The sequence below is a fragment of the Lontra canadensis genome, unplaced genomic scaffold (genome assembly GCF_010015895.1).
Source record: "Lontra canadensis isolate GAN:19392208 unplaced genomic scaffold, GSC_riverotter_1.0 scaffold23, whole genome shotgun sequence".
NCBI classification, from domain to species: domain Eukaryota; kingdom Metazoa; phylum Chordata; class Mammalia; order Carnivora; family Mustelidae; genus Lontra; species Lontra canadensis.
In genome coordinates this window covers 1,312,006-1,337,264 of record NW_022631017.1, presented here as the reverse complement: position 1 = coordinate 1,337,264, position 25,259 = coordinate 1,312,006, and the positions used below count along the sequence as shown (strand labels likewise).

At 38.0% G+C, this 25,259-nt stretch overlaps 1 protein-coding gene across 3 annotated transcripts in view; it reads right to left on the bottom strand.

Annotated features, from left to right (window-relative positions):
• Positions 1-25,259, bottom strand: part of PTCHD4 (patched domain containing 4) — a 171,254-nt gene that overhangs the window by 104,898 nt on the left and 41,097 nt on the right. For all 3 annotated transcript variants that reach the window (XM_032861975.1, XM_032861974.1, XM_032861976.1), the window contains one exon: positions 14,979-15,459. In XM_032861975.1, coding sequence (XP_032717866.1) covers positions 14,979-15,459 — 481 coding nt within the window. The remainder of the gene's footprint in view (positions 1-14,978; positions 15,460-25,259) is intronic.

Genomic DNA, 25,259 nt, shown 5'->3' with positions numbered 1-25,259 from the left:
TTGTAGATAGAGTGCCTGCTGGCAGAGGGTAAAGTTGTCAGATAAATAGTGCCAAAGTGGAGAGGGAAGGAAAGACCTTGACCTTCTTCTTTCTCCCTACTATCTCCTGGTCATGCCTCTTATTGGCCAAACTCAATGCAAAGCCAGAGGATAAGGGAGCCTTGGTGCAGCAGTCCATAGGAGTCAGCCTTCTAGAGCAAAGATCAGAGAAGGGAAGGATAGAGAAGAAAATGTGTTGGTGATGATGGGAGGTGGGGGGCAAACAGAGAGTAACCAGAACAAGGGCTATGTGAGGAACCAAGGGCAATGGCCAGTTATGTACAGTGGGCCAATATGGCAGAGCTAGGCTTCACTTGGTCAGCCTGAAAATGATTTTAAATTACTTCCTACTTTGTGCTAGACCAACTGCTAGAAAAACAGTAAGTTGATTCTTTTTAAAGAAGGCTTTGCAGCTGAGTATAGAATTGAAGATAGGCATATAAACAAGGGTACAGAGAAGGTAAAAAAGGAAACCAGTCATTCTTGGGATTGAAGTAAGTAAAAAATACCATAGAGCAAGAGACATTTAATCTTGGAGGATCAGAACAAGAGAGATATACAAGGAACTTTCTGGAAAAAGGAATAATATGAGTTTGGTTTGAGCAGTTTGGTTTTGGTCAGAGTAACCAATGTGAAGGAGATTGGAATTAGAAGCTCATAGAGACTAAACACATGAGTTTCCTTTGACAGACATCTATCTCTTCCTTGGCCAGGATGCTACAGAAACACGGCAGTGCTGAGCTGATTAAGTAGATGGTATATTGGTAATGGTGTTTGGGTAGGATGGGTGAATATAGGAATTCTCACATAATGTGCTACTGCTTTCAGGTTTTCATCTTTCAGGATAGGATTAGAAAGAATTAGCAGACTGGGCAAAGGGATGAACAGACTGGAATAAATAACACAACACAAAATAAAAATGTCATAGGAAGTTCAAAGGGTTCAAAGGGGGAACAGAAGGGATGAACCTCAAACACTTGGAAAACATAAAAAGATGGTGACTCTCTGAGGACTAAACTCATATGATCAATAAATAATCCACAGATTATTTCTAGTCCCAACTGAAACATTATTTACTTAATTCATCTACTAACATATTCAGTGATATTGAATCATCATATCGATAAAGCTTATCAACCAAAAGAGGTAGCCAACATAGAATGATAAGGCCTAACAATGTGAGTTTCTGTACTGTGTACACAAAACTTTCCAGGTAAGAATGACACCAAATTTGGAAGGCATGGGTGGGCAATTTGGCAAATAATTCATAAGGTACCATCACGTTTTATTACATTCATCACAAAGCCTTCTGAATAAGACTGGTCTTTTTTTAATATATCTTGAGAAAAGAAAGCCTTGTTAGGGGATATATGTAGAGCATTTTTTGGGAAAGATTACCAAAACAGAGATTTTGGCTAATATTATCTCTTGTCAACTTAGTTAATGGGATTCTTTCACTGAGAGTCTAGTTTTCCCACTGAGCCTTTGCAATACAATTTCTTTTTTTTTAATTTTAAATTTTTAATTTTTTATAAACATATAATATATTTTTATCCCCAAGGGTACAGGTCTGTGAATCGCCAGGTTTACACACTTCACAGCACTCATCATAGCACATACCCTCCCCAATGTCCATAACCCCAATACAATTTCTTAACCTGTAAGACAGACATTCTAACCCTGGAATACAGTAAAATTACAAATAATTCTACCCTTTGGAGTCTCTTGGCAGTCTCACTCAGTTTCCTCTGGCAACTATACAACCTCATTGCCTCCATCCCTTTGGATTTTCTGAATCTTAAAAATAGGTTAACTTGCCTACAGGAGAGAAAGTTAAAGTCTTAAGTAGAAATCACACTTCTAGAAATACTTCAATAAGATAACTACAGGAAATGTATGAATATAACAGTTGATCAAAGCAAAGCCACCCAGGCTGCAAAATAAATTTAGTTCATCTCAAGTTTAGTTTTTGCCTTCCATTATATTATGAAGGAGGCACTATGGAACGGTAGAGAACTGGCAGTTTTCAAACATTTGCTTCTTTGTTTTTTAATCCACGAAACAGAATCATTATGGCAACCTGTCATGCAAAAATATCAGGGTGAAGTGCATGGTCAGAAGCAGGAAGGAATAGCTAGGAATTCTGCTGGCTCAGTTCTTCCCAAGGCCCATTGTCCTTACACATCCCAAGGAGTCCCAAGGGCTCAGTTTCAGAATAGTCAACAGAGTCAAGGAATCTGGGAGAAAAATTTGGCTCTGATCTTCGATTCATAACAGATTTGAGACAGGTCAGGTGTTTCATTTCCTTATTTAAGAGAAATAGCTGACCATCTATCTCTGGGAAAATAACGAAGCCATTGTCATGATAAAAAAAAGCCATGGGAATACTTTTAAGTTTCATAAAACACCAAACAAATGATACAACATTTAGACTAAACTCTTATATTTGGAAATCCCAAATCCCCTCATTATATAACCATTTTCAATGGCTTTGTTTAAAAGTCATTATTGCCAAAATTTTAAAAGAACACATACAATATCATACAAAGATTTATATCCATTTCTAAAAAGTTAACTTTGCTGTGAGCTAGTGAATTACAACTTATTCATTCAAAAAATAATTACTGAGCACTTATTGTTTCTGAAACATTGTGCTAACACAGTAAAGTATATAAATTTGCCCTGACCCTTGACCAAGATGCAGGAAAGGGAGGGCAAGGTGACAGATTTGTAGAGTGAATCTATTAATTTACTGTTAAGTATTATAATGAGTCCTCCTTATCATCATTACAGTTTCACCCAAAAATCTATAAGTCAGGTGCCTTTTAGTGGCCTCTCTGTAAATGTGTGATCTCCATTGGTTTTCATTCAGTGAAATGAGCTAAATAACTCACCCGCTTCCTCTTTCTTTCTTTTTCTCTTCCTTCCTTCCTTCCTTCCTTCCTTCCTTCCTTCCTTCCTTCCTTCCTTTCTCTCTTTCTTTCTTTCTTTCTTTCTTTCTTTCTTTCTTTCCTTTTTTTCCTACTAAAAAGTAGCTTAACCTGTGAAAATTAGTAATGGTAAACCTTGCTAATAGGGAGTCAAGAGGATTTGGCAAGGAGATCTCTCATATCTTTCTACTCTTAGTCAACTGCAGACAGAACAGGAAGAAGTGGACCTGACCTTGCACTTGGATACTACTTTACTATGCCTGCTAAAGAAAGAAATGCTCTCATTGCCCCCTCCCCCATAGTTCAGCCAGTGAAAAGTCACCATGCTTCCAGTTCCTCGTTTATGCCAATGGACTTTCAGTTTATAACAACCTCTCCAATTTACACTTTTCTCCTTAAAAAGTGTACCTTTCCTTTGTTTCCAGGACTTGCCTACAGTTATGCCATAGGTTGGTTGCCCATGATTGCAATTATCTTTTTTTCCTAAATAAACCTATCTTTTGCTGGTAATAAATGGCAGTTTTTGTTTTTAACATTGACAAACCTATTCTAACACCCACTTCTTTCTGTTTAAATTATCTCCTTTTCTTCATCATTTGGTGTTAGCATTGACTATTATGCTTATAGCCCATATTTTTTTATTATGTCATCTCAAATAATACTAGGAAATATTCTTAACTAATACTTTTCTGATTTATATTATGAAATACAGTATTTAATTAGGATGTTCCATTCTCCGTAAACAATCACTGGAAATACCACTTGCCAGGACACAGTCTTATTCCATTTAGCTCAGGCCAATGTGAGGAAGTAGTAGGAAAGATAGCAGCATATACTTTATATTAAATTTAAACTCAGGATTATAATTTCTCTAAGGGTACACAATGGGATTTGTAAACTGAAGCTTGAATAATAGTTTTGCCTGGATCTGGATAAAGGCATTTTTCTATCATTACAAAAGAAATCAACCAGTAAGGCACATACATTTGATGCATACATAAACCACATTTTTCCAGGAAGGCAGGTGGGAATCAGTACACAGGAATTCTGAAATTCTTAGAAGGCAAGGGCTTACCACTAGCATCCTCAAATCAACAGAATAATTTTCTCATCTTTCTCTGCTAATTGTCCTTTTTTGTTAGGTGACTGGGTATGAAAATACTGGCTTGAAAAGAATTGAATGTAGAAAGTAAGTGTCCAGTTTTTAAATGATTTTTTTTTTTTCTGGATAGGAACTTATTTTTCCTCAGAAAAGTGATGGCATAAGCCTGAATGTATTTTCACCATTCAAGTTTCCTGCTTATTTATTTATTTTAATTTTTTAAGTTTGTAGTTTAAATTGCAGCATTTACCTTGGTGCAGCACTGCAGAAAATCTCAAATATGGTTGCCAGCTATAGCTTTCAGGCATTAGGGATATTTTTTCCTTGGAACATTCTGACATGACACTCAAGGCAACTTCAGTTAATGGAGATAGCTCAGGTTGCTTGTGATGGAGATGTATTTGAGGAAGGCTTAGATCCCCATGCTGGAGAAGTGATAGTACCTGACATAGTAATAGTTCTATTGTATGCTGAATAAATTGAGGCCTTTCACATTTCCCTATCTGCTTTAATACTCCAGACTGATTCACTATCTGATTCAAGAGGGAAAAAAGCAAGAGCAGAGCAAGAGGCATATTTACAAATCTTTTCATTTTAAGTCTAAAGCAGCATCAGCTATCCTCGAGATAAACAGTGCCACCAAAATAAGTCCATATGCTTCTCACCCTGAGTAAATTGTGTTATGTAACAGTACTCTTCCTTATTCCAAAACTCTAACTACCACTGGAGGAAGCTTGTTTGTATGAAAAAGTGCAATAGATGGAGGTGGATTCCAAAGAAAGTGCAGAATCTTAAGGAGTTAGGATATAATTACTACTAATGTTGGACAGTGTGTACAATAAAAGTACACATTATTCAGTGCTACCTGAAATGCTTGGCATAAAATTCAACTTCTTACTTGTTATGCCAAAATCTCTTTCCCTCCCACCTCCTTTAAAAGGTCTATGAAAATCAATTATGAAAACCTGTCTTAACCTATTAGTAACTTCTGTCCCAGGAAGTCCATTTTAAAAGCTACAAAAGAAGAATAGATATTAATATAAGAAATTAGAACTAAAGAATAAGAGAAAAAATAGGGACATTAAAAGAGCCAAGCTAAAAACAATCAAAAGTTCAGAACTTTTTTTGCTGTATGAATTCTAACAGTCACAAAACCATCAATAAGTCAATGTTTGCAAAATGCTTACTATGGACGCTTCGGACTAGACACTGGAAAAGATGTTAAGTAGACCCATACAAGCTCTCAATGAACCCAAAATCCAGAAAATAAGATGACATTTGCTCTAAGTGTCAAATGAAAGATTCATTAATTAAAGAATAAAGGTAGAAGAGATGTTAAAGACCAATCAGTACAACTTCTTCATCTTATGAAAGAGAAAACATGGGAGGCTCAGGGAGAAGTCACTTGACAGAAAAGAGGCAGGGACTGAACTGGACTTCAAGTCTTCTGACTCCAAGCCATAAGCATGGGAATATTTTTATATCATTGGCCAACCTTTTCCCCAAAGGAAGTAATAGTTAATTCCAGAAGCAGGGTGGCTGCAATTAATGTGGCTGAGAAATAGTTCCAATTAAACTTTCTTGATGTCATAATAATAGGTCCTGTCTCTTCCAGGAAAGAGTTACTTTGGGAAGGCTTTTGATGGCTTAATACCCCATGTAAAGTAGGTCTTTTGGTAAAATCAACTTACTGAGAAATATTTCTAATACCATAACATAATCATTGAAAAACTCTAGCCAGCCAAGTCTTATAGGGCCCATTGTGTGCTAAATACACTGGTTCTTATCTAGGGAAATAGCAGTGCCCAGGATGTGACACCTTAAATCCCTGGCAAAACCTTCCCCTTTGTAAGTTCCAATACCACCTCCTGCAGAACCAACCCAGAGGAGCAGCTACATATGCTTCTGATGAGTTCTGCCAGTTGGTTCCTCATCAATAAATCCCCACCTATCACTATAATCTACTTAAGACATTAGTTCAACACATTTTCTAGAGTGTTTTTCTAAGATTTTTGACTGTGACATATATTAGGGAAAACATCTTACATTGTAATCTATTATACACACACATATATATTAAACTGATACAAAATATGCAATGACACTTTACTATGTGCAACACCTTCTGATATTTCCTATTCCTTCCTTTCTTTTTTTTTTTTTTTAAAGATTTTATTTATTTATTTGAAAGAGAGGCAGTGAGAGAGAGCATGAGCGAGGAGAAGGTCAGAGGGAGAAGCAGACTCCCCGTGGAGCTGGGAGCCCGATGCGGGACTCGATCCCGGGACTCCGAGATCATGACCTGAGCTGAAAGCAGTCGTCCAACCAACTGAGACACCCAGGCGTCCCTTCCTATTCCTTTCTATTCTCTTTTCTTCTGCTTAAGTGAAATACAAATATGGATCATGATACACTAAATTGATTTAGTGACTCTAATAGATCATAACCCATTTGAGAAAGACGGAGAGACCATTCATTCCTTAATTCCACATATGTTTATTGAATGCCTACCCTAGGCCAAGTATTGTTTTAAGTGCTAGGAAAAAACAGCAAATGGAACAATGAAAATTTACATTCTTTTAGGGCTTACATTCCATTACCTGGAGACAGATAATGAACAAGACCAAAGTTATATTATATTGTATATTAGATAATGATGAGCTCTAAGGGGAAAACTGAACTAGAGAGGGAGACTGGAAGCACTGGTTAGGTGCTTGTGGTTTGGGACACAGTGGCCAGGAGAGTCCCCATGAAGAAGGTGACATTTGCATAAAAACCTGCAGGAGGTAAGGAAACAAGTCTGCAGGTATCTGAAGAAGAGCTTTCCAGGTGTAGAGAGAGACAGGTTGAATCTGAGGTCAAAGGGGTAAGAGATGCTAGCTTTGTTTGGTCTTTGGAGATCACTGAATGTTTCTATCCATTAAATTTGGCTTAGATGGGAAGCTGTTGGAGATTTTGAGCAGGTAAGTGATATGATCTGACTTACAAGGTAACAGAGTGACTCTGCTAGGTGGGGCCATTGGTACTGCTGTCAAGTCATATACCTCCCCTCACAGAGGAATCACAAAGGCCCACAATTCCCTGGTCTCTGCTGGGGACTTTCATTCCTGTATAGTGATGTATACCCCCTGATCTGACCATTTTATCATCCCTCCCATCATCCTCCTGCCTTCTGGAACTTAGTCCATCATCACCAACATTCCCTACCTCCAAAATCTTTTCCCCAAATATAATCTTTAGCTTCTTGCTCTAATCAAAGCTGGCCATCTGCTGATTACACTGCTTTCCTGGCCCTCTCCAGTGCAGACCACTTTGTTCTCCCATTCCTCCTCAGCTACTGGACCTGAAAGTTTTATAGGTGCTATCTATACTCCACAAGAAGTCAAAGATATTGTTTGTCTTCCTTAAAAGCACCTACTCCTTTGAATGTAGGCCATGTACTATGCAAATCAGTCATTTAAAAAAATACTCATTAACAGAACTCAGGATCGATTTCCCCCATTTAATATGGAACTCTCAGTGTGTCAGTGGCCATCACAACTCTTGTCACAGTTTTTCATGACTTTAAATTCCACAGGGTAAATCCATTCTATACTCACGTCTTGTGGTCTTAGGAACTCGTAATGTTTTAAATTCTACATTTGTTTCCCAGTTCAAAATGATCAAATCATAATCATTTTCATAAGTAATAATTTCTTCTCAAAACCTTTACACCACACATCTCTAGAATTCATCTCTTTCCTTTCCAGCTCACTCACATTAAAACTGGGTCACGGATTGCTTTTTTTGAAAATGGCTAGAACCATAGCTCCCATTCTACCTGTTCTTCAGCAGTGGGACTCTGCTTCTTTCCTAACCCTGCCACTCTTTTGAGAGGTGGAGTCCCAATACCCTGTTCTGGAATCTAGGCTAGGCTTTGTGAGTGGCACATAGTAGAACATGGCCGATATGATGCTATGCAACCACCAGCCCTGCAGTTTTTGCTTTGGTCTCTTGCAACACTTTTTCTTGGAGCCCTGAGTCTTCGCATACGAAACATGACTACCTTAAAAATACCACACTGGGGGGCGCCTGGGTGGCTCAGTGGGTTAAGCCTCTGCCTTTGGCTCATGTCATGATCTCAGGGTCCTGGGATTAAGTCCCGCATCGGGCTCTCTGCTCAGCGGGGAGCCTGCTCCCCCCTCTCTCTCTGCCTGCCTCTCTGCTTACTTGTGATCTCTCTCTCTCTCTGAAATAAATAAAAAATCTTTAAAAAATTTAAAAAAAATACCACACTGGACAGGACACATTTAGATGCTATGTTCAAATTTCCCAGCTGAGATTCTCCTTCAGAAATCCCAGGTTTGGTACCAGCCATGTGAGCAAAGAAAGCATCTTAGAAGTGGCTGTTTTAGCCCACTTGTTCCAGCCTTTGGACTTCAAGTTACCCTCAGCTCAGGCTCTAGACCTTGTGTGGATAGGAAAAACTGACCTCACTGTGCCCTTTCCAAAGTCCTAACCTACAGAAACTGTGAACATAATAAAATAATGCTAAATAAATAATAAATAATAATAAAATAAGTGATAAAATAAAATAATAAAAAGTTGTTTTACACTACTAAGTCTTGTGGTATTTGTTATACAGCAATAGATAACCAGAATAGACTTCAACCTAAAACAGTTTTCTGATTTCATAAAAAGTCATAATATTTTGACCCTATCAGTTTTTCATTATGATGACAATGGGAAGAAATCCTCATTACCTTTATTGTTTGGCTTTGTTTATGTGGGACAGAGAGTTGATACCCATTAAATAATCCATTTACTCTCCTACATTTTCTGTATTTCCTTGAGCTGGCTTATGGCCATGTGCATAGCTCTGGCCAATAGAATATGATGAGAAGTAACTGTATAGCTTTGAGTACAAGGTAGTTATAAGTAGGTGTGTTTTCTCTAACTGTTCACTTTTCTGTGCACATAGCTGGGACCATAAACTATGAGAAGACAAGATGTTGTACCACAGAGGCATCCTAAATCCCTGAATCTCTGCTGTAAGAGAGTTCCTGAGGAAAGCTTCCTGATTCACATTAAACTGTGGTGTAAGGAAGAAATCAATCTTTGTTGTGTTAATCCAACTAGATTTATAGCATTATTTGTTACTGCAGCATGTTTTAGCTGACCCTAACAAGTAAAATCTTCGTAATCTGTCATTATAGTCACTTTTTTGCATACACTATAAGCCCTCCCCCTACCCTGCTCCCCAGGAGTTTTTTCCTCCAACTAAATTCATATTAATGACTACTCAACTCTTCCTCCAAGCGGCTAGGGTTGGTGGGGGGTGGGGGCACTGACTCAGCAACCGTGCTGAATTGATTTCTTTTTTAAATTCATGACCATAAACTTCAAGTAGGTCCTTGTGTTTCTTAGCTGTTCACCTAACTTCAATTTGTTCTCCAATTTCCAAAGCTACTCTTTTAAACTCTCTTCGCTTTCTTCAAATCAACACCTCCTTCCCCAAATTTATGCTCAGCTGATGACTTGCTTTATATTTTACTGACAAAGTTGAAGCCACAGAAGGGAATTTCCACATGCTTCCACCCCCACATGTACCAATCTATCTGGATCTGTCCATATATTTTGCCTTCTCTTTTCTTAACTGTAGATGAGTTGTCTATGCTCTTATATAAAGTCAATGACTCTGGCTGTGCGTTGAATCCAGTCCCATCTCTCCTACTCAATGACAGTGTTTCTGCGATTTCTTCCTATCTCTGCTTTACTATGAAACTTTCTGTACTGTGCATCCCAATTAGCATACAATCATTATTTCTCTGTAATGCAAAATTCCTTGGAAAAATTACCATTACTCACTGTCTTTGCTTCTTATCCTCCAAACTCTATTGAACCTCTTTAAATTACCCTCAGCACTCCTCCAAAGCAACTCTTGTCAAAGTCACCAATGACCTTCAAATTACTAAATCAAACAACCAATTCTCAGTTCTCATTGGACACAACTGCTTATCAGCTTTTGGAACAGCTGATCTCTAGCTGTTTAGGAAATGCTTTCTTTACTTGGCTGCTGAGACACTATTCTCTTTTAATTCCCCTACTATCTCACTGCTTCATCCTTCTTAATGTCATTTTCTGAATCATCTTCATCTTTCCAATCTCTGAGCTTTGGAATGCTCTAGGGATCAGATCTCTGACTTCTATTTTCTATCTATATTTATCTTTCTAGTTGATCTTATCAGATCCCATGGCTTTCATTATCAGCTATGCCATGATTAATCCAAAATTTATATTTCCAGCTCCACCTTACAGATTTTACTTCTTTGCCTGATCTACATATTGTCTTATATAGCTAACCCCCCATTTTCCCACTTGGATACTTAATAGGTATATCTAACCTACCAGATAGAAAGTAAATTGATATTTTCCTTTCTAACTTATTCCTATCATGATCTTCTTAAGATAATGAAGGGCAACTGCTTTCTATTAGATATTTAGTCCTCAAAGTTTGGGATCATCCTTGACTCTTCTTTATCTTATATACTATATCCAGTCCTGCAGCACATCCTGTCAATTTTATTTTCAAATACATATCCTGAGTCCAATCCCTTTTTACCATTGTCTCTGCTCCCATGGTATTTCACGTCACCACCATTATAGCCCACGGATTTTTGCAATAACCTCTTACATAGTCTTTCTATAACCATTCTTGCTCCATTGTAGACTCATTTCCATGTTGTAGCCAAAGATGTGTTTTAAAAAGTAAGGCAGGGGCACCTGAGAGCCTCAGTCAGTTAAGCATCCGTCTTTGGCTCAAGTCATGATCCCAGAGTCCTGGGATCAAGCCCCGTGTAGGGTACCCTGCTCAGTAGGGAACCTGCTTCTCCCTTTCCTACTCCCCCTGCTTGTGTTCCCTCTCTCTCTCTCTCTCCATCAAATAAATAAATAAAATTTAAAAAAAAAACACATAAAACATAAGGCAGATCACACTCTCCTGTTGCAAATGCCTCAGATAGCTTTCCATCTAAAGTATTAAGTTCTTTGAGGTGCCTGTGTGGTTCAATCAGCTGAGCACTGGACTCGATTTTGGCTCATGTCATGATCTCAGGGTCATGGGATCAAGCCCCTTTGGGCTCCATGTTCAGAGTGGAGCCTGCTTGAGATTCTCTCCCTCTGTACTTTCACTTTCTCTCTCTCTCTCAAATAAATAAAATCTTAAATAAAGTATTAAGTTCTTAGTGGCCTCCATAACCTGTCTCTACCATCTCTCTAACTCCATCTCATAATACTCAGACAGTTGTCCACTGTGCTCCAGCCACACTCCTTTTATCGTGCTTCCTCAACTTCACCGAAAGGTCCTTCAAAAAGCCTTCGCACATTCTCTTTGTCAGAGATACTCTTTTCTCAGGTTGCCACATGGCTACTTCTTCACTTCCTTTAGCTCTCTACTTCAATTTCCTTTTTTTTTTCCCCAGAAAGTCTTTTCTCTTACCGCTTACGTTCTTTATCCCTTATCCTGATTTTTTTTTTACTTTATATCGCTTATCTTATTTGTTTATTGTCAGATGCCTCCCCCTTTCAGGCCTACAGTGTAAGATCCATGCAGGCAACCACTTGATCAGTTCAGTTCAATACCTTTTACTCTCAAATCCAAAATACATGGAACATATATGTGCTCAATAAATATTTGATTGAATTAATAAATAAATGAATATGGAGCTCAATTTTAGATGATGAACAAAAGTCTCCTATCTGGAAATGCTGGGTTCACCTGAACAAAATAAGTCACGTGGATGTGTCCCTTATCTTTTTTTTTTTTTTAAAGATGTTATTTATTTGGGGCACCTGGGTGGCTCAGTGGGTTAAGCCTCTGTCTTCGGCTCAGGTCATGATCCTAGGGTCCTGGGATTGCTCAGAGGGGAGCCTGCTTCCCCCTCCCCCTCTCTCTGCCTGCTTCTCTGCCTACTTGTGATCTCTGTCTGTCAAATAAATAAAATCTTAAAATAAAAGATATTATTTATTTATTTGACAGACAGAGATCTCAAGTAGGTGGATGGTGTCAAGTAGGATGACATACCTAGCTTCAGGGATAGGTTATAATGAAGATAACTGATTTTCAGTCTTGGAGCACAACCTCAGATAAATCCTTATGGGAAGATAGGAATAGAAATAAGTTTACCAGAAGAGTTGGACTTCTTTCCCTTACACCCAACTAACTTTAGATTATGCAGTGTTAGCACCATGTAAACTTCAATCAATCAAGGGACTACTTTCAACCAATGCCATATGTACTACTAGAAGATATATATCTGCCAAACTCAGCTTATTGATGCTCAAAATCACGTTCCACCTCATCACCTTCATAGACTCGTGCTCTGCATGCTCTATGCATGAGCATAGACTTGTGCTCTTCATAGACTTGTGATTTTTCTATTCTAAAGCCCCTCTCCCTGTCTCTGTCTCTCTTTCACACACACATGCACATACACACACATTAAAAGCCAACAAAGGAGAATGGAGATTAGAGGTTGAAGGATAACACATACTTTAAATGACTTTATAAAGAAATGATCAAATTCTAACTTCAATTGAAAATAAGATAACTAATACTGTAGGATCTTCAAAATTTAAGATTGAAAAGTCCAAATTCTTGATTTAATATATAAAGTAATGGGACAACGGGACTATATATTGCAGCCCAATAAAACATACAGAGTTAGGGGGAAAGCTGGGATGAAAACTCAGATTTCCTAGCCCTGTGGGATAATCCTTTCATTTCACTAGTTCTTGATCTTCATATCTTTGTTATTACAGATCATTTTACAAACAAAAGAAAGCACAACAAACTACCCCTTGATGGGCCAGATATCTTAGATAAGTATATATTGATAAATTTGTTGTTGTTACGTTTTCAGAACATACCAGAAAAGTTCATTTCAGAATATTTTAAGGACTGAATTCTAAGAATACTGAAGAGTAACCATTCACCAGGCTTCCTAGAGTCTATACCTACACTGTTTAAGGTTGATTTATGATCTTAAAGATCACTGAGACAGAAGGAAAGTGAGAAACGTGTGTTTCAGAATCTGGGCCTTTTCTTCAGTGTTACTGCTTTCAGTGTTATTATTTATTTAAGGGATAAAAACACCACTTTGATTCTGTAGCATCTACATTATAATTCAGCCTCACTAGAGACAATTTTTCTCCCTATTTGTATGGAATATGCAATGCTGTATATTATAGAACTTTCTTGATAAATATTTCCATTACCCAATTAGATTGCCACAGTTTTAGAAAAAGCCCTAGTAGGGTCTAAGGTATTTAATTTGTCATTTTGAACAAGCCATGTTTCATTTGTGAACCACAGTGAATGATTCTTAGAAATTTTATGTTGATATTTCAAGTCAAGAGGCTGAGCTCAAATAACATGACAAGTATAAATAGTTCAAATCTAGACACATCCTCATCACTTGTGCAAACAAATTTTAATATAGTTATTTGGGAAAAAGAAAAATCCTTGTTGTTAAGAAGATGAAGATGCATTTAAAGGTGATATGCAAAATCCAGGCAGACTTTCAATTTCTTGAAGCCAAGGGCTGTTTCCTATTTATCACTAAATCCAGTGCACTTAAATCTTGATGACATTTATAGAACATTTACTATATGCTATATAAGCCTTAGATATATTCTACTACATTCAAAAAACAATTCTTTGAAAGTGATAAAATTATGATCCTTATTTTATGCAAGAGGAACCTGAGGTTTACCAAGATGAACTAACTTACTAGGGTCACAAAGAACTTGGGTTTCTAGGTAAAGAAGTTGGACACCAGCAAACCTACACTATAAATCCATTTTGCAGTGTTCTCAGAGATGTTTGTCAAGGTGAAAACAAAAAGGTCCTGGATCACTTAGAAGACTTTCTGACCACATACGTGTGTCTTTTTAATTTAATAATAAAACTGTAATTTATAGCTGATTTTAGCATGGGGAGTGAAAAGCAATTACTTTACAGCTGAAAACTCTCCTGCTCATGTCAGTTCACCACCTACAGGCTATTATTACAGCTCATCCTCCAATTCACTGCATGTAGGGAATTAGGGAATTCTATCATATCTGACAGAACTCTTTTGTAGAACCATAGATATCACCTTATCATGGCTTTTCTGATACATTCCATCAGTCTTGTTGCTGAGCCATCATTCACATTTCTTCCCAGACTTGATCTTCTCTTTTGCAAGTACACACACACACACATACACACACACACTCACAGAACATTTTCTAGACATTTATGTACATCTGGAGAAAATGTATAAGAAGGGATAATCTTAGCTGAGGATGCTCATTAATTATTCTCACCAGAGATGAAAGAAATTAGGGGATGTATCTTTAAGTGTAGTAGGAAGGTTTAGTTTATATGGAGGTGGGGAAATGTAATATATTTTCTATAAAAACTTTGAAGTGAATTAATAAAACAAGGTTACTGAAAAAGTTTTTTGAAATTAGAATAAATCAGTGGTTCTTTGAATTTTCATCCTATGCTATTCACTCTTCACTATCATCAACTTGAAGATGGTCATGAATATGAACCACAAAATTTGTTCAAAGTAAGTTTTGGATCTCCATAATCCCTGACTTATAATATTTGAAGAAGCAGAGAAGAAAATTCCAATATTGTGTAATTTAAAAATAACCAAAAGCATTAAATTCTGCAACATAAACGGGAAGATGACTTGGTCAGCCTAGATTTTCCAAAAGGCCCAATCAGGTGAAACAGACGTTACCCCAGGTAAAATCTTACATAATCACACAAACACATCAGTGAAAAGTTAAAACAGATTTCTGCCTGAGAATTCAAGAAATGTACTACCTTGCCCCACATCGGTAAGAATCCAATTACCACAAGGATGGATAGTTACCCATGGCGAAGAATGGGATTCCCAGCAGGGTGGAGTTGTACTTTCCATCAGTGATGAAGAAGATCCCTGCTGCCGTGATGATGGAGATGCACACTGTGAGCACCCCCAGGAGGCCCAGGAAGGGCTTGCTGCGCAAACAGTCCTTCATGGAGCTGGAGAGGGTGGCTGTGGTCAGGATCAACACAAGGCTCACCAGGACCTTGCTCCTGGCCAGGATGCTGGTCTTATGAAAGTCTCTCCAGAGGCTAAAGGATGCTAAAGAGTAGAGCTGGAGGTCCTGGTGCTCCTCCTGGAGCTTCCTCATGAGCTTACAGAACTCATTCTCCCACTTCTCCCCTATGAGGTCTTGAGTGGCAGAGCCATAGGTCTGGAGGTAGTAGGTGATTTGAATGGCTCTGGCTGACTTGACCCGCTGGTCCTTGCTGTTTGGCACTTCCACTACCCCGCCTAGTTGGTGTCCAATAAAACTGTTCCTCCCATCCTTGAAAACAGAAAAAAGGGAGACTAAAGTTACCAGAGGGATGCGCACTTCAAACAACAGATTCTTATTCTAAATGAAAGAACACAACAAAGGCAGAGGGAGGCTCTTGCAATTGCGAATGGATATGGGTGGAGTGGCATGTGAGGATTTTATATTCAACTTTTTGGACTGCCATGGGATACCATGCAAGATGATCAGGATTAGAAAGATGCAAAGAGTATCATGAAGCTATAGAAGACTCACCACATGCATAGGAAAATGTACATAAATATTACTTTGATCTATCCCATCCATATCCCCATTCCCACCATTTCTTTCTGTAACAGTCTACTATAACTCCTATATGCAGGATCAAGTTTGATGACTCATTTTCAGCCAAAAGCAAAACATGGCATGAGTTAACAACGTTTCAAAAATTAAAATAATAACACATTTAATAAATACACACTAAACTTTTCATGGTTAACACACACACCTACACCAAGACATGCAAACACACACAAACATCACAAATATCCATACTCTGGGGATACAACCATATATTGCAGAATAAATAGAAGATACTATTTTTTTTACAATTAATATAATAGGGTTGAGAGGTTTTCTAAATATTATATGAACACCTGTTCATTCATTACATAATTCCCTCCAAAATTGTGCCTCAGGCATTGGTTGATCTTTTCCCCATAGAACACAGTGGACAAATCCCCCAAACAAAACTCATGAGATTTCAGGTGGGGTGGCCAAAAGTCATTTTGGTTTCAGAATTTCACACAATGTAGAGCAAAGTCATATGAGTAGGATATTTATAAGAGAAGCAATCACTTCTCTTTAAGGTACATTCAAGGTGGACACTGAGTTTCTTAATTCAGAGCAGTAATTCTCAGCCATTGGTGCCCCCTCAGAAAGAAATCCCTGACAGACATCACCAAATTTTCAACAATTTGGGTATTTTCTTTTTGCCGCAACTGTCATTTACTTCCGTAGCACTGATTGTCCGACATGATACTGAGCCTGATAGCAGGCTACAAGACAGAGCATAGCATTGAAAATGGGCGGCAGGTACTGTGCAAAATGCAGGCACAAAGGTAAATTTATGCTATAAGGAGAATTTGCATTTGCTACATCAAGCAAGACTTTTATCTCATGAGGATAGAAAAGTGTAGAGTCAGAGCCAGGAACAGTTTTTTCTGGAAAGGTAGTATGGAAGGGCAACGAACCCAGCAGTCTGATGACTGTGGTGATTTTCACAGAACTGTGAGGCACTGTATACTCAACGAGACAGGTGTGACAGTTCTCCTGAAGGAGAACACTTAGGTCTGAGGTACTTGTTCCCATATGTATTTTTAACATGCACCAAAGTAACTGTAATACTTGAAAGTGTGTTGTAAACACAAACAGTTTGAGAGATTTATAGAAATTACCAGTGGTGTAAGAAAGATCATTAAGAATTGTGAGGAAGAAATTTTATAGTCACCTCACATACCCATTTCCCTCCCACATGTTCAATAAAAGCAATTTTTCTATTTAATACAACCTGACCAATTCCAGTTGAACGATATATATTTTTCAAAGATTTTATTTATTTATTTGACAGACAGAGATCACAAGTAGGCAGAGAGACAGGCAGAGAGAGAGGAAGGGAAGCAGGCTCCCTGCCAAGCAGAGAGCCTGATGCGGGGGTCAATCCCAGGACCCTGAGATCATGACCTGAGACGAAGGCAGAGGCTTTAACCCACTGAGCCACCCAGGCGCCCCAACAATATATTTTTAAATAAGAATTTAATTTGAGTTTTATTCCCCTTTGCTTAGTAAATCTCCCACTTCCAAGGCATCTTTGTAAATTTTCCATCTTCTTTTCCGTATCTATCATCTATCTATCTATCTATCTATCTATCTATCTATATCTATCTATCTATCTATCTAACATTCCAGCTAGAGGTTCCCAATGCTCTCTTTTGAAACCTGTAGGTTTCTTTGATGAGCTGCAAGTGAAAAGATAGGAAAACTTCAAAGAAGGAGTGGGAATCCTGTCCCAGCAGTGACAGACTGGAATATGGTTTCCACTCTAAATAATCTCCATTCTTGTTCCTCAATCAGTCTTGCTTATTTTTGTTTTAAGCTTGGCATAATTTTTGGCTCCACCCGTTTCTACTTCTTTGAAATCCCGTCTGTGATGTTGACTAGTGCTTTTGATTATTTGAAAGAGAAAGTATTTTAAAAGCTATATTTATTCACTTAAGAATGTGCAGTTCCATCTGTCTTTACTCATTCCTGTCATCAAAAAGATTTCCCAGGGATCTTTAGCAGCAGAACAAAGATTTATGCATCCCTCAGGCCTCATTTGGAGATTATAGTGGATCAAAGAGGGCGCTGATAATGTGTCTGGACCAAAGTCAAAACTCTACAGAAGGCAATATATAGATTTTTAAATAACTGATCTTTATTGAGTTTGGCTAACTGCTCACCCTCCTTTTGAAGTTGTCTAATTTCCATTTCTCACAAAGATTACTTTATAAAAGATATGCTTTCATCCCATTATATTTAAATGGATGTTACAAATAGAATGAATTTTTCCTCTCTTAATCTATTCTACTTCATGTACCTGAACAAAATAAACAAGGTCTTTAGAAGTCCTTGAACAGTTACCTCTGTTGAAAGGTCCACATTGTGTATAGCCATTGGCCCAATCATCTTACTCAGTATTGTCTGAGAAATATTTGTAAGGTAAAGTTCTACTATTTTGTAAGGGGTGGTAGAGGAGTTTCCTAACTTTACTGATTCATGACTGTTTCTATGTAGGAGAAACAAAAAATGAATGGAACATTTTTTTTTTTTAAGGTTTTATTTATTTGACACAGAGAGAGATCACAAGTAGAGAGAGAGAGAGAGGAGGAAGCAGGCTCCCTGCCTAGCAGAGAGCCCGATGTGGGACCTGATCCCAGAACCCCGAGATCAGGACCTGAGCTGAAGGCAGAGGCTTAACCCACTGAGCCACCCAGGCAGTCCATGGAACATGTGTTTTAATTATCCTCTGGGCAGAACTTCCTTGGACCTGTCAGGAATCAGGAAGTCATGTGACCTGGGTTGCAGCATGCACCTCACACTAACTGTTTAAGAAAACTTTGGCTGGTTGATTTCCCATTGCAGGTTTCCATTTTATCATCTCTAAAATGAACAGATATGAATATATGAGTAAATGTTTACATAATATTGAAGATATATTTCAGCTCTATTAGTCGATGAAAATACCACCTATAAAGTTACTCTGGTGAGAGCAGAATGCCAGAAATGATATCGTTATTATAGAGCCATGAATTGATTACTTTTATGGCATAAAACAATCTCACCAATTGCCAGGAGGACATTTTCAACAGATGAGCAAACATAGAGGCTCAGAGAAGGGAAACCTGTTAGTCAAAGTGATGAGCCCAGGGTTCCAACACAATTCTAATTCCAAATCCAGAACTTTCTAGAATCCTATAGGATTGATTTCAGGGAAGCCGCTTTAGGTCCTAGTCCCCATTAACTGCTCTTTATGATTAAAACTTATTTCATGTGTAGATCTTTTACTTCCCAGTATTTTACTCTCCATTCAACCAAATGCCTACCATTTCTATTGATTCAACTTCCTCCTGTTCCAATAAAACCTCCTACACAAATTCCAAAGTTCCTTTAAGTGCAGAAATCCCATTTATGTCGTCATGAAGATAAACCTTAAAAATATGACAAAATGGTAGCACATCACTTCCAGGGCTCTCCTGTTTCAGTGTTTCATTGAACTGAACAGGCATCACTAACAGGGGATGAACTGAAGCCCCTAACTCATATCCTTGTGCCCACTTCTGCTTTTCTTCAGTCTGTTTCTCCACCTTAAAGCCAGAACTCACTGGCATAACTCTAAATGAGGTTACACCATTTATACTCTTAAAACCTACTGGCTTCCAGTTGCATTAGGAACAAAAGAAGAATTCCTTACCATGTCTGCAAGGCCCTGCATGTCCCACTGCTGGCTGAGACTCTGATCTTGTCTCCCACCCCTCTTCTCCCCATGAATTCTGTTCCAGCCTTCCCACCTTTATTCCTACTGCTTGAACAAAACCAAGCTAATTTTCACCACATGGCCTTTGCAACTAATGCTTTCCTCCGTGATTCTAAGGCCAGGGCCGCTTCCTCCTGGACGCCTTATCTACCAGAAGACCATTTGAACCACATGATGATCTAAACTATACCTCCTTCCCACACATCACTTTATCACATACTGCTATGTTGTCTTTTTCCTCCAAAAGATTTCTATCTGAAGCGATCTTATTTAATCAATCAATTGCTCCTCCACTGGAATGTGTGCTCCTTGAGAGCAGGCACCTTTCCTATCTTGCTCGCTGGTAATTTCCCTGTGCCTAGAACACAGCCAGCTATATAATGAATGTTCCCTATCGTTTAACTCAGTTCACCGGAGATGTATATAACTAATCTTACATTATTTTTTAAGAGACCACTTTTCTAAGAACAGGAGAAGTAAGAGACAGCTCGAAGTGTCTGAGGACAATAGGGCCTCAGATGAAGAGAGGTATATACAGAAACTAGAGGCTGGTGCAGAAACACACACATACAAGTTTTATCCTTTTTTTCCCCCCAATCCCTTTACTGTAGTGTAAATTTCCCTAAAATATATTTCCTCTTCCATTTTCACTGCATACCAAACATGTGGAGAGGCTAGTCAACTGACAGAGGGACTTAGTACTTGGGAAAGGGTTTGTAGGTGCTGTGGCCTCGGGGCAAAGGACAGCTCAAGGTTCAAGAAACTGACCGAAAAGAGGAAGTCCAAGGCTAGAGAGGAAAGCAGAGCCTTTTCAGGAAGAACCAGCAAAGCCTTAGTAAGGACCTGGAATTAATTGTTCTGTAGTAAGAAACTACTGTGTTTTAAGTAGGGAATGAATGGCGTGCTTTCCTTTTTGGAGTGTTCTCTCACTGCACTGTGGCAGATGACTTAGCAAGTCATGGTGACTTGAAAGGAAAGAGCTCCATTAAGAAGTCCCTGCAGCATTTCAGGTTCTTGATGCAGCATGAAAAAAATGTCAGCTGAGGCCGTCTGTGGTAGGTGAATTGTTCCAAGGTGAATCAATGCATTTACAGGTCATGAGGCTACCTCATAGCCAGGAAGCATCACATCATACTCTCTCTCCAGAAGCAGTAATGCTAGGGAAAAAAAAAATAAAAAATCTTGGGTTCTTCAGGTCTTATTTCATTTTGTACTTTGTAGCTCTTGAAAACTACCGCCCAGTCTAAAGCTCTACAGTGGAAAAGGAAATTAAAACCCTGAGACAAGATCAAAGAATAAATTCTTCAAGCACTAGGAGAGGAAAGAGACATTAATGTCATAAACCATTGTGCAAAGAAAAAAAAAATTCAATGAGGCTTTGAAATTATAGGGGAGTAAGTGTCCTATCTGCTCGGTGTATGTGTTAGGTTGCCATTAAGATACTTTCTGTGATTGCAAGATAATTTAGCTGCAGAGCTTCTGTCCAAGACAATCGCATTTCAGATTTCATTGATTTTCAATGAGGTCGACACGGCAAGCATATTGGAAACTTTTAGATCGTCAGTCTTTTACTGCTGAAAAGAAAATCTACCTATCTATGTATAGTAGACAGGGACATTTCTGAAGGAATGCTAAAGTTTGTTGTTTTGTTTGCTTGTTTGTTTAAAAAAGACTTTCCCTCCTATTTATTTCCTAACTTAGATCACTTTGTTTTATTCTCAAACATTGTAAGATAAACTATAATTAAATGAAATCATCGGCTATCTTGAATTTCCTCATCAGAGCTTCATGTTTAGTAGAAACAAGCAAATAATGAGAAAGCAGTTCCTATATGGTATTTAGTTAAAGAAAAAAGAATCGAAACTTATTTTAAAAATGAAGGCTTTAGGGTGTCTCGGTGGCTCAGGTCATGATCTCAGGATCTTGGGATGGAGTCCCACATCAGGCTCTCTGATAAATAAATAAATATTTTTAAAATGAAGACTTAAAAGCATTAAAATGCCCTAATAAAGAATAAGTTGAATTTCTTATAAGGACACATTACTCAACTAGGAGAGTGTAGTAGTGTATTTTAATTTTTTTTCAAATAGGAAAAGTTAAAAAAAAATAAGCTTTATGTTGTTGAAATGAAATGCAGACTTTAGCCAGTCAGAATATAAAAGAACATTAACAATGCATTCTAGCATATCACTTTCTAATACATGTGACAGACTTAGTTTTAAGATTTAAGAACTTTCTTTGCATCATCCTAGGTAACTCTTCCTGTCATTCTATGAGAAAGTGCTATGCTGTAGTAGTCTCAAGTCACCAAGGAGGACACAGGCACCTCGGGGCAGGGGGAGATAATGTCAGCTTATACAACTACTAAATGGCATAGCCAATCACTTATTCCTCTTTCTGACTCAAACATGTATGTTCTTACTACAACTGCACATGTGTTTAAATAATTTATGAATATATTTGAATGAAGGGAAGTATAAGATAGCAATAATGTACACAGACTCAAGAGTTCAGCTGTTTCACTAAGAGTCCCAGTGTCAACATGGGCAAGGTGTGGAGCTGTCTGGACGTCAGTTTTATCACAGGTTAAAATAAAAATCACATGGCATTGTGAGGATCAAGTGTGCTAATGCGTACGAAACATTTAGACTAGTGTTCAGAAAGTGTTGGGTATTATTCTTATTAGTATGTCATAAATTAAATATTTGAATGACACTGTTTATTCACTTAGACACCTAACATTCTTCTACATTTCCCAGCAAATATCTGTAATAAGAGAACACAGGGGACAGAATCCAGGCATCTGGCTCCAAGTTCCAGTTCTGCTACGATTGTAGCAAGGTGACAGGGCATGCTGCTTGATTTCTCTGGATACCAACGCCATCTCAAAAATAAAAGGCTTGGTGTATATTATTTCTAAAGGTTTCATTAGCTCTGTATTTAATGATTCATCTGTGGTAAAGTCATTAGACACTGCAAAGTAGACTAGAGTAATCTACCCTAAGGGAAAAAGCAATAAGAAGGAAGAAGAAACATAAGATGGCCCATGTCCATTTCCATAGAAACAAGAAGCTTTTTAGCTCCTTTAAAATCTGGACCCCAGTAGCTTTTTTTCCTCTCTCTTTGAATAACTTCCAGAGAGAATTCTTCTCAAGTGGAAAAAGATCAAGAATTTACCCAATTTTACCTAGATGTAAATCATCTCTCAGTGGCCAAATGAATTAATTTCTTATACAGTAAAATTCATTTTCTCTTCAAATATTTATTTCATGAGTATTCTGTCCTCTATATTGTTTTACTTATCACATAATTGAATAAATACATTTAATTTCTCCTTTATCGATGCCAAATCTTTTTTTTAAACATTTTTAAAAACATTTTTAAAAAAAGATTTTATTTATTTATTTGACAGATCACAAGTAGGCAGAGAGGCAGGCAGAGAGAGAGAGGGGGGAGGAAGTAGGCTCGGTGCTGAGCAGAGAGCCCGATGCAGGGCTCTATTCCAGGACCCTGAGATTATGACCTGAGCCGAAGGCAGAGGCTTTAACCCACCGAGCCACTCAGGCGCCCCTCAATGCCAAATCTTTACACAAATATCTTTTAAAAGTGTGGAAGTAGAGTTAACATCTACTTTCATGTGAGGTGTATAACAATGAACTTTCTGTTTTTCTGTAATTCATCTTAGAGACCTATCCCCAAAATTTCAATTGCAAGCAATATCACTATTTTAAAAGAGTCTTTCATAAAAGGATCAATGGAAATACTCACAGCCAAGTGTTCCATATCAAAGAACATTTAGCTTTAATGTTATTCTCCATAAAGGAAGCTGGCCATCATTGGTGTGGGAACATCTGAGGAATGTACAAAGGCCTTAAGTGCAGTGCCCCCTCCAGGAGAGGCATCGAAAGACCTGCCATAACAGTTTTTCCTTTGGGCAAGAAACTCTCCAAAAACCACTCTAGCTTACAGTCACATGCTATATCAAGAGTGTGGCACCTGAGCCATTAATACCTCTGAGTAGAAAAATAGATCAGACTAACAAGCTACAGAGACAAAAAGTAGAGTTCAGTCTTTTGATTGAGAAATCAAAGTGGGAAAGAGGAAGGATCAAAAGCATAGGTATTGTAGGTAACTACATGGGGCCGTCCCGTGGTAAAGTCTGGGCATGCTCGAAGACGCTACATAGAGACGGAAACAGTCAAGAAAGACAGAGTCATTCATTCCACTGAAGATGTATTCAGTGAACACATGCTTTGTGTCAGCCAGCTTTTGAGGTTACAAGGGTGAACAGCTATAGTTCCTACATTTAGAAAGCCTATGCTTTGGGGTGAAGTGGAAGATAGGGGGAAATAAGTAAGCAGAAAGGCCTTTAAAAATATATATGTAAGTATTAAGGGAGCAATGAGAAATAATCAGCTAGCCTAGCAATAACTAAGAAGACCTTCCTAAAAGAGGGGCATCGTAGCTGAGACCTGAAGCATGAGTAACAATTATCCAGGTGAAGACGGGGTATTAGCTGGTTGTCTTGGGGAAGAACGATCTTCTAGGCAGATGGAACAGCAGGTGCGAAGGTCTAGAAAGGAGAATATTCATGTAGTGTTCCCGAGACTTTGAGAATGACTGGAATATACAGTGCAGAGGGGTGATGCCGAGATGAGTACCGGTAGTGAAGATGAATATGGAGATTTGCTTATTCAAAAGCTCTCTTTGACTGCCATGTGAAAAATGAACTTTAGGTGTGCCTTGAGATGGAGATAGACACTAGAGAGGGGGCACTGGATGGTTTTCTTGCCTTCCTCATAGCTTTATTTAAGCCAAGACCAACCTGCTTGTAAAAGCATCATTTTTTTTTATTTTTTATTTTTTTAGATTTTATAGAATGCACACTATTCTGGAAAATAAATTTTCCTCACACCCAGGCCTTTTTCCAAAGAACATCTCTTCTGGAGCTCTAGAGATTCTTGGAGAAAAGCTTCCTTCCTAAAGGTACAGGAGTTGCCAAAAGTGATTTAGTTACTCTAATGATTCCCATAAATCTAATAAATCCAAACAATATGTGTGTTGAGTGTCTGGAAACGCAAATTGTTAGTGTGTGTGTAGAAAACAAGATAAGGACAAATAAACAAAAGAAAAATATCTCTTCCTTGGAAGCATTTGTACTTTCGTTATAGAAACAAAACCTATAATGTGGTGAGAAAATAAAGCAGCACAGAGTATTAAACTCTGAAGACATTGCTGAAGAATGCAGATAACTGCTGAGGGCTGCAGAATTATAAACATACAGCATGATCTCAACCATGTAAAAATAAATATGCATGTATAAATAGTCAAAGGAAATCATCAAAATTTAACATTGGCTCTGATTTGGTATAAAATTATAGGTCACATCTGCTTTCTTGGTTAGTTGGGCTATTTTATATTATTTTTTTTCAAAGCACTATTGACTTATCAACAAAAATAATAAAAATAAATATGTTAAGGGAATGGCATGAAGGGAAGTTAGGAATGGGAATGATAAATTAGTTTGACTGATAATCAAATTTCACTTTAACAAGCCGTGGAAGAGAAGGGAGGGCCAAGAATCAAGACTCCCTTGTTTCTGGGCTCAAGTCCTAAGCAATCTGCTTAGTGGCTTCTAAGTCAACTTGAATTATGAAGTTTCATTCTTCTCCATGAAGGACTGTGGTTTTGTCCATTAAAATATAACGAACAACAGTGTTCTACTTAAAGTTATAGGTAAATAACAGCAGATTCCTGG